We start from the raw sequence: 10381 nt of genomic DNA, 5'->3' as shown, positions 1-10381 counted from the left end.
CACAGCGCAGCCCCGGTACCGCCCCAGAGGGGGACCATGCCGAAACCAGTGTGGGTCAGTGGATAGCGCGTCGGCCTGCAGACTGAAGGGTCCCGGGTTCGATTCCAATCAAGGGCATGTGCCTTGGTTGCAGGCACATCCCCGGGGGGGGCGGGGGGTGCAGGAGGCAGCTGGTTGATGTTTCTAGCTCTCTATCCCTCTCCCTTCCTCTCTGTAAAAAATCAATAAAATATATTTTTTTAAAAAAAGATCCTCAGGAAACTCGGCCCCCGATTCAGACACAGGAGGCTGCTAATCCCAGGGGAAGAGGCCTGGGGGCAGCCCCGCCATCTTCTCTCGGTAAACCCGGTCAAAGGCTTCCGTCTGCGCCACCGTGAGCTGGTTCTTCCAGTCCCCGGCGATGCCTGCCGGACACAGAGCACAGGAGTCCGATGGGATTCACCAAGAGGTCTGTCCTGCACGCCCCGCCCATGCCTCCCCCGGGTGGAGCCCACACCCCGGGCCTGTGCCCTGACCGGGACCCGAGCCGTGACCTCCTGGCTCCTGGGTGGACGGACGCTCAGCCGCTGAGCCAGGCCGGGGGCCGGGCCGCCGTTCTCGCTGCGGATGGTGACTCCCGAATCGGCCCTCTCTCCTCTAGCGCTCCACCTGAGCCTGGCACAGCGTGTGCCCCCGTCCTCCACGTGTGTGACGGGATTGTCACGCTACACGTGTGGGGCTCAGGCCCAGCACTGTGCGTGGAAACTCTCCGGAGAAAACTAGAGGCAAAACCGGCTCTCGGACATCCCCCGAGGGGTCCCGGATGGCCAGAGGGCGGTTCTCGGGGTGATGCACCCTGGAATCGGGCTCCCTCCTCTCGGGTAACCCGAGAACCACAGCTGCCAAGTCACCGCAGCTCGGCAGCTCCAGCGTTGAGCGTCTGCCCCCTGGTGGTCAGTGCACATCATGACTGCTTAGCCTTTTATATATATAGATACCAGTCTGAGCGTCTGCCCCCTGGTGGTCAGTGCACATCATGACTGCTTAGCCTTTTATATATATAGATACCAGTCTGAGCGTCTGCCCCCTGGTGGTCAGTGCACATCATGACTGCTTAGCCTTTTATATAGATAGATAGATAGATAGATAGATAGATAGATAGATAGATAGGTAGATAGATAGATACCGGTCTGAGCGTCTGCCCCCTGGTGGTCAGTGTGCGTCATAGCTAATGGTTGGAGTGTCTGCCCCCTGGTGGTCAGTATGCATCATGACTGCTTAGCCTTTTATATATATAGATACCAGTCTGAGCATCTGCCCCCTGGTGGTCAGTGTGCGTCATAGCTACTGGTTGGAGTGTCTGCCCCCTGGTGGTCAGTATGCATCATGACTGCTTAGCCTTTTATATATATAGATACCAGTCTGAGCGTCTGCCCCCTGGTGGTCAGTGCACATCATGACTGCTTAGCCTTTTAGATAGATAGATAGATAGACAGATAGATAGATAGATAGATAGATGGTAGATAGATAGATAGATAGATAGATAGATAGATACCGGTCTGAGCGTCTGCCCCCTGGTGGTCAGTGTGCGTCATAGCTACTGGTTGGAGTGTCTGCCCCCTGGGAGTCAGTATGCATCATGACTGCTTAGCCTTTTACAGTGGTGCCTCACACAACGAACTTAATTCGTTCCAGGAGCAAGTTTGTTATGCGAAAAGTTCGTTATGTGAAACGCATTTTCCCATAACAATACATGTTAAAAAAATAATTCGTTCTGTAGCATAAAATATGCTAACATGACATAAAAAAAGATAAATTTTTGTTATTATTTTTATTTAGATACATCATGATATAAAAAAAATATTGAGTTTAACTTAAAAGGACGACTGCCGTGATACGTGCGTGATTTAATTCGTAATGAAGAACGATTGCCGCGATACGTGCTTAAGTTAAGCGCAGTGACTAACGACTGCCTGCAGTGCCTGCGCGGAAGGATGCAATACATCGGCAGCGATCGTGGAAGCTCGGGCAAAGCGGTCGTGGAAGCTCGGGCGACTTCGTTGTGTGAAACGAAGTTCGTTGTATGAATCATGAAATGAAGTTCGTTGTGTGCAGCGTTCGCTGTGCGAGGCGTTCTTTATGCGAGGCACCACTGTATATATATAGATACCAGTCTGAGCGTCTGCCCCCTGGTAGTCAGTGCACATCATAGCTACTGATCGGATAGCCGAACAGTCGGATGGTCGTGTAGGCTTTTATATGTGCAGATAGGAGTGTCATCTACATGGTGGGGAAATGGGCGGGACCAGATAACACACAAGAAAGGTGTGGCTCGTCAGCAAGCCTCCTCGTTGCTGAGTTTTCACTGCCGCCTAACAAATACCCCAGATCCTCCCCTCGGCTTACAAAGTCAGGCTCCCACTTATGTGGTTTGTGTGCACTGAAATAATTTTCCTCATCCCATGTCTTAGCCCAGTGGTCGGCAACCTCATTAGTCCGCAGAGCCAGATACCAACAAGATGATTGAAATTTCTTTGGAGAGCCACATTTTTTTAAACTTAAACGTCTTCCAATGCCACTTCATCAACACAGACTCGCCCAGGCCGTGGTATTTTGTGGAAGAGCCACCCTCAAGGGGCCAAAGAGCCGCATGTGGCTCGCGAGCCGCGGTTTGCCGACCGCGGTCTTAGGGCATCAGCAGAAGCTGGGAACTGTTCGCTGTCCGTTTCACTCACGTCTTAAAGTCAGAGACTCTTGCCCTGGCTGGTGTGGCTCAGAGGACAGAGCGTCAGCCTGCAGACTGAAGGGTCCCAGGTTCGATTCCAGTCAAGGACACAGGCCCAGGTTGCAGGCTCAATCCCCAGTGTGGGGTGTACAGGAGGCAGCTGATCAATGATTCTCTCTCATCATGGATGTTTCTATCTCTCCCTCTCCCTTCCTCTCTGAAATCAATAATATATATAGCCAAAACCAGTGTGGCTCAGTGGATAGAGCGTCGGCCTGCAGACTCAAGGATCCCAGGTTCGATTCCGGTCAGGGGCATGTACCTTGGTTGCGGGCACATCCCCAGTGGGAGGTTTGCAGGAGGCAGCTGCTCGATGTTTCTCTCTCATCAATGTTTCTGACTCTCTATCCCTCTCCCTTCCTCTCTGTAAGAAATCGATAAAATACATTAAAAAGAAAATAAAGTCAGAGGCTCTCCTCTCACCTTTCCTCATGAAACACGCGGTGCTGTGGTCGATGTGGATGTCGGGGACCAGCGAGAAGTTGCTCATCTTATTGTCCTTCATGGCCTGGAAGGTCACGTGCTGGAGGACGGAGTCCAGCTCCTCTGGCTTCAGCTCGGTGCCCAGGAACCGGCTGACCTTCTCCACGCCGGCTCTGATGTCCTGGAGCGAGAGCCACGACGGAGAGGATGTGAGACAGAAGCACAGCGGGGAGCCGAAACCGGTGTGGCTCAGTGGGGGATAGAGCGTCGGCCTGCGGACTGAAGGGTCCCGGGTTCGATTCCGGTCAGGGGCATGTACATTGGTTGCGGGCACATCCCCAGTGGGAGGTGTGCAGGAGGCAGCTGGTCGGTGACTCTCTCTCATCGATGTTTCTAACTCTCTGTCCCTCTCCCTTCCTCTCTGTAAAAAATCAATAAAATATTTTATTTTATTTTATTTTTTTTAAAAAGAAAGAAAGAAAAGAGAAGGCACTGACCCTCATCGGTCACATCTCTGGGACCAGCTCTGATTGGACGTGTCGGATGGAAACACTGAAGAACGGAGGGAAGGCGGACAGCGGTGAACGGAGTTGGGGAGAGTGAGTTTTTTGGACAGAGTTACCTGATGCAGCTCCTCGTAGGATACAAACAGGAAGTTCTCTTTTCCCCTCATCTGCAGCCAGCCGCCCACGTGGTCGAACCAGGAGCCGAAGGGCACTGCAAGGGAAGCGAGGAGGGAGGGTGACTCCCTGATGATTCTGCGTTTCATTCCCGGAGCAATTCCACTCGTGTTACCCACCCCTCAGGGACCTTCTTTCTCTCTACCCTGTTTTTATTGAACAACATTGCCTGTCAGCGTTTCTTTGCTTTCCCTTTTTACTCTTTTTTATTATTATTATTTTTTTACTAGAGGCCTGGGGCATGAAATTTGTGCATGGGTGAATGGGTGTCCCTCAGCCTGTCCTGCACCCTCTAGCAATCCGGAACCTCTCGGGGGATGTCTGACTGTCGGTCTAGAGCCTAAACCAGCAGTCGGACATCCCTCTCGCAATCTGGGACTGCTGGCTCCTAACCACTCTCCTGCCTGCCTGCCTGCCTGATCACCCCTAACCACTCCGCCTGCCTGTCTCATTGCCCCTAACTGCCCTCCCCTGCTGGTCTGATTGCCCCCTAACTGCCCTCCCCTGCTAGTCTGATTGCCCCCTAACTGCCCTCCCCTGACAGTCTGATTGCCCCCTAACTGCCCTCCTCTGACAGTCTGATTGCCCCCTAACTGCCCTCCCCTGCTGGTCTGATCGCCCCCCTAACTGCCCTCCCCTGACAGTCTTATCGCCCCCCCTAACTGCCCTCCTCTGCAAGTCTGATCGCCCCCTAACTACCCAGTTTGGCTCAGGGGATAGAGCTTTGACCTGCGGACTGAAAGGTCCCAGGTTCGATTCTGGTCAAGGGCATGTACCTTGGTTGCAGGAACGTCCCCAGTAGGGGGGTGTGCAGGAGGCAGCTGATGGATGCTTCTCTCTCATCAACGTTTCTAGCTCTCTATCCCTCTCCATGCCTCTCTGTGAAAATCAATTAAATATATATTTTTTTTTAATTAAAATTTTTTAAAATAAATGTGGATGGCTCTTAGGAGAGCGCTGTGGAGCAGAGCATGTTGGCGGAGACCTGGGGTACAGGACTCATGACACGGATGCCCCATCGCCCGGTGGTCGTATGAACCATGAGACAGTAAGACCTCGTTCTGAGTTTGACTCACCGTTTCCTTGAAGGAACCACTCAAAATACTCGTCAAACGAGCTTGGGTTTTTGGTGATTTTCAGTGTCTTGTGGAAGTGGTACCCGGAAATGATCACATCCTTGGGGTTTCTCATGATGTAAATAACCTTAGATCAAAACAAAACAAAACAAGAATAAGTGTTCTGCCGAAACCGGTGCAGCTCAGTGGATAGAGCGTCAGCCTGCGGACTGAAGGGTCCCGGGTTCGATTCCAGCCAAGGGCACATGCCTGAGTTCCAGGCTCCATCCCCAGGGGGGAGGGGTGTGTGTGTGCAGGAGGCAGCCAATCAATAATTCTCTTTCATCAATGACGTTTCTATCTCTCTATCCTTCTTTCTTCCTCTCTAAAATTAGTCCTACCTAATAAGCCGAAGCCGGTTTGGCTCAGTGGATAGAGCATCGGCCTTCGGACTGAAAGATCCCAGGTTCGATTCCGGTCAAGGGCATGTACCTTGGCTGCGGGCACATCCCCAGTAGGGGGTGTGCAGGAGGCAGCTGATTGATGATTCTCTCTTATCGATGTTTCTAACTCTCTGTCCCTCTCTCTTCCTCTCTGTAAAAAATCAATAAAATCTTTTTTAAAATTGTTTTTTAAAAAAATCCTACCCAATAAAAGAGTAACATGCAAATAAACCATCACTCCACTATACCCACAAGCCACACCCACCACGCAATCAGAGGGAGTATGCAGATTAACCCCAACCAAGATGGCTGCAGCCACAGAGAGCAGTTGAGAGGCTTGGGTTTTCCCCGCAATAGAGGAAGCCAAGCTTTCCACACACCCTGACCGGCCTAGGCCTCCATGCAAGACTACAAAGTTTCAATTATAGAAGGTAAACAAATCCACACAGAAGTGGCTGCAGCCATGGAGCAAGCAGGAGGCTTGGCTCCGCTCCAGGCTACAGTTTCAATTGTAGAAGGTAAATAAATTCCAGATACCAGGGCCTCCACTTGGGTTGCCCGGGAGCATGGCTGGCCTGCAAATCACTACAAGCCCCTCGCCCAGGCCACCTCACACCCGAAGAAAACCCACACCCTGATCCAGGACACCCTTCAGGGCAAACCAGCTGGCCCCCACCCATGCACCAGGCCTCTATCCTATTGAATAAAAGAGCAATATGCAGATTGACCATCATTCCAACACACAAGATGGCTGCCCCCATGTAGTCAAAGATCCTGCCCCCATGTGGACACAAGATGGCCACCACAAGATGGCCAGCAGGGGAGGGCGGTTGGAAGGCCCCGTAACCACTCCCCTGCCAGCCTGATTGATGTCTAACTGCTCCCCTGCCAGCCTGTTTGCCCCCAACTTCCCTCCTCTGCCGGCCTGGTCACCCCTAACTGCCCTAACCCTCACCCTTTTGAGTTCCTGCAATTGTGCACCAGAGGTCTGGGGATTTATTGAATGTTCGGGACCTACCCATCCTATAGAATAAAAGCCTAATATACTGAGGGTCTGGTCGTCCAGTCGGCATTTCAACCAATCAAAGCGCAATATGCTAATATGCTAAGGCCGCTCAACCACTCGCCGTGACGTTCACTGACCACCAGGGGGGAGCAAACAGTCAACTGGTCAACCAGTCGCTACGTGCACCAGCCACCAGGGGGCAGATGCTCCAACCGGTAGGTTAGTTAGCCAGCTTGCTGCTGAGGTCCGGCTGATCGGGACCAGGCGAGAGGGGCCAGACACGCCCTGGAGCCCTCCCACGGCCCCGATCCGGCACCGGTGGGGTCCCTCAGCCTGGCCTGCGCCCTCTCGCCATCCGGGACCCCTCAGCGGATGTCAGGGAGCTGGTTCCGGCCCGGTCCCTGCAGGCCAGGCCGAGGGACCCCACGGCGCACGAATCTGTGCGCCGGGCCTTGGTATGAGGATGGCATTCGCCAGGGGCTCACCTTGGCCTTGGACGTGAAGAGCGACGTGGGGAAGAACTGCACGGGGAGGTGGGAGGTGTAGAAGCGCGGATCTCCCTGCTTCTCTATAAGCTCCAGCCCCTCGGGCGTCTCGATCCACGGCGAGCGCTCCCAGCTGACCACGGACTGCACCCAGCGGGGGTCGCCCCGCGTGTGGATCAGATTGGTGATCTCCTTGATCCAGTTGGTTCCTGGAGAAGGAAGAAGAGAGGGTTACCTCCCTCAAAGGACTCTCGACTCCACCGTGTGCCATCGGAAAGACAGTTATCTGAGCTCCTGCAAAGTATGCACCCGAGGTCTGGGCATCTACTGAATGCTCAGGACCCACCCATCCTATAGTATAAAAGCCTAATGTGCTAAGTGTCCGGTCGGCTGTTCAACCAAAGTGTAATATGCTAAGGCCACTCCACCGCTCGCTATGACGTGCACTGACCACCAGGGGGCAGACGCTCCGACCGGTAGGTTAGCTTGCTGCTGGGGTCCTGACGATCCGGACTGAGGGAGACAGGCCGGACACGCCCTGGAGCCCTCCCGTGGTCCCTCCCCAGCTGGCCAGCCTCCCACATCCCTCCCCGGCCCTGATCATGCACCAGTGCCCATGTCCATACATTCAACTGATGGTTTATTTCTCATCGTATTTTCCTTTTAGTCACATCCCATTGATCCTTATTCTTTTCTCTTTTTTAAAAATATGTTTTTACTGATTTCAGAGAGGAAGGGACAGTGAGAGAGACACACACCCATGATGAGAGAGTTATTGATCAGCTGCCTCTTGCACACTCCCTACTGGAGATCAAGCCCACAGCCTGGGCCTGTGCTGTGGTGAAGAATCGAACTGGGGCCGGGACTGGTTTGGCTCAATGGATAGAGCGTCGGCTTGGGGACTGAAGGGTCCCGGGTTCGATTCCGGTCAGGGGCATGTACCTTGGTTGCGGGCATATCCCCAGTGGGGGGTGTGCAAGAGGCAGCTGATCGATGACTCTCTCTCATCGATGTTTCTAATTCTCTATCTCTCTCCCTTCCTCTCTGTACAAAATCAATAAAATATATATTAAAAAAAAAAAAAAAAAAAAAAAAAGAATCGAACTGGGACCTCCTGGTTCATATAGGTTGATGCTCAACCACTGAGCCACACTGGCAGGGCTCCAATCTGCACTCTTTTTTTAACATATTTTATTGATTTTTTTTTTTTTTGAGAGGAAAGGAGAGGGATAGAGAGTTAGAAACACCGATGAGAGAGAAACATTGATCAGCTGCCTCCTGCACGCCCCCCACCGGGGATGTGCCCGCAGCCAAGGCACATGCCCTTGACCGGAATCGAACCCGGGACCTTTCAGTCCGCAGGCTGACGCTCCATCCACTGAGCCACACCGGTTTTGGCTGCACATTACTCTTTTATTGGATAGGATTCCTTAGTCAGCACTTCAGACCGTCTGTAACAGGACGCTGTGCCCTGGAGCGAGCCTTTGACCTGGCTCCCTTTACCGGGTCACACGTGAGCCGCGTCCTGAGAACACGGACCATTGGTCGGACAGCCCTGGACGTGGTCAGGGTGTGGCTTAGTGGCTGGACGTCAGCCTGTGAACCACAAGGTCACTGCTCTACGTCCCTCAGCCAAAACAGAGAGCCCGGCCAAAGTGTCCGTGGGGCCGTGGCTCAGAAAGGCCGCCCGATTCCAACAATGAATACATCCCCTCTGAACCCACCGCTTCAGTACCGCTTGGGCCGAAACCGGTGTGGCTCAGTGGATAGAGCGTCGGCCAGCGGACTGAAGGGTCCCGGGTTCGATTCCGGCCAAGGGCATGTGCCTTGGTTGCAGGCACATCCCAAGTAGGGGGTGTGCAAGAGGCAGTTGATCGATGATTCTCTCTCATCGATGTTTCTAACTCTCTATCCCTCTCTCTTCCTCTCTGTAAAAAAATCAATAACATATATATTAAAAAATATATAAATTAATTTAAATATATATATATATATATATATATATATATATATATATATATATATATATATATATATATCGCTTGTTTCCTCATCTCACTGGTCACCATCCTAGTCCTCCATGCAGTTCTCCATTGAGCCGCCTATGCACACACTCCTGTCAAACTTAATCTGATGTACCAGCCACTCCCTGCTGATCCTTTGCTCCTGCCATTTCACCATCGGCAACACCTACTGATCTTTGCTCGCGTCTCTCTGCTGTTGAAATGTGTTTTGTTTTGTTTTCATAGAATTCTATCACCTTTGGACAAGTTCCTAATTCCTTAGTATGTGAGTTCCAGGTTCCATGTTCATTTTCCATTTGAACACATTCATTCTCGCCTCCCGAGACTCCCAGTCCTTACTCTCTGGGATTTTTTAAAAAGATATATATTTTATTGATTTTTTACAGAAAGGAAGGGAGAGGGGTAGAGAGTTAGAAACATCCATCAGCTGCCTCCTGCACATCCCCTACTGGGGATGTGCCTGCAGCCAAGGCACATATCCTTTACCGGAATCGAACCCGGGACCCTTCAGTCCACAGGCCGACGCTCTATCCACTGAGCCAAACCAGTTTCGGCAATAAAATATATATATTTTTTAAATAGAATCCTCCCACCCCAGAGAGCAAATTATGGTCCTTAACGGGTAATCTAGCTCCCTACTTCCTCAACTTCTTTCTTTCTTTCTTCTTTCTTTCTTTCTTTCTTTCTTTCTTTCTTTCTTTCTTCTTCCTTCCTTCCTTCCTTTCCTTCTTCCTTCCTTCCTTCCTTCTTCTTCCTCCTTCCTTCCTTCCTTCCCTTCCTTCCTTCCTTCTTCTTCTTTCTAATATATTTTATTGATTTTTTACAGAGAAGAAGGGAGAGGGATAGAGAGTCAGAAACATCGATGAGAGAGAAACATCGACCAGCTGCCTCCTGCACGCCCCCCACTGGGGATGTGCCCGCAACCAAGGTCCATGCCCCCAACCGGGATGGAACCCGGGACCCTTCGGCCCGCAGGCTGCCGCGCTGTCCACTGAGCCACTCCCTTACCTGACTTTGGGTAGGACAGCGTGATGACATCCTGGTCCCTCACCACGAACCCGTCCCTCAGGGACCTCAGGTCCCGGATGGTGGTCCAGTGGAAGGGGATCCCCTCGATCCACAGGTAATCCGTGGCCATCCCACCGGCCTCCAGGCTGGGTCTGCGTGTGCCCGGCGTCTCTCAGCGACAGAGAAGCCACCTGCCTTCAGCCCCAGCCAGGGCGTCTACACAGCGACACGCCTGCTGGGTCACAGCAGACCCGCCGAAGGTCATGTCCGCCGGTAATCATTAACTCAGAAGGCCTCTGGGAGCCAGCGGCGAGTTCCACGGGGGCAGAGCCCACAGAGGTCGTCATTGAAAACGAATAGAGCTGAAACCGGGGTGGGCCTGCGGACCGAAGGGTCCTGGGTTGGATCCCGGTCAAGGGCATGCACCTTGGTTGCAGGCACATCCCCGGGGGGGGGGGGGGTGTGTGCAAGAGGCAGCTGATTGATGTTTCTC

The 10381-nt window shown here is 52.5% G+C and overlaps 1 protein-coding gene across 1 annotated transcript; it reads right to left on the bottom strand.

Annotated features, from left to right (window-relative positions):
• Window positions 1–251: 251 nt before the first annotated feature.
• LOC118716937 (sulfotransferase 2A1-like) lies at window positions 252–10018 on the bottom strand. The gene is made up of 6 exons (XM_036434442.1): window positions 9889–10018; window positions 6857–7065; window positions 4944–5070; window positions 3810–3904; window positions 3188–3368; window positions 252–404 (listed from the first exon to the last, which is right to left on the bottom strand). The coding sequence occupies exons 1-6, from the start codon at window positions 10016–10018 to the stop codon at window positions 292–294; spliced, it is 855 nt and encodes a 284-aa protein (XP_036290335.1). The 3' UTR covers window positions 252–291.
• Window positions 10019–10381: the final 363 nt, after the last annotated feature.

Source organism: Pipistrellus kuhlii, unplaced genomic scaffold (assembly GCF_014108245.1).
Source record: "Pipistrellus kuhlii isolate mPipKuh1 unplaced genomic scaffold, mPipKuh1.p scaffold_m20_p_123, whole genome shotgun sequence".
Lineage (NCBI taxonomy): Eukaryota > Metazoa > Chordata > Mammalia > Chiroptera > Vespertilionidae > Pipistrellus > Pipistrellus kuhlii.
The sequence above is the reverse complement of the archived record's forward strand: the minus strand, read 5'-3'. Positions and strand labels throughout refer to the sequence as shown.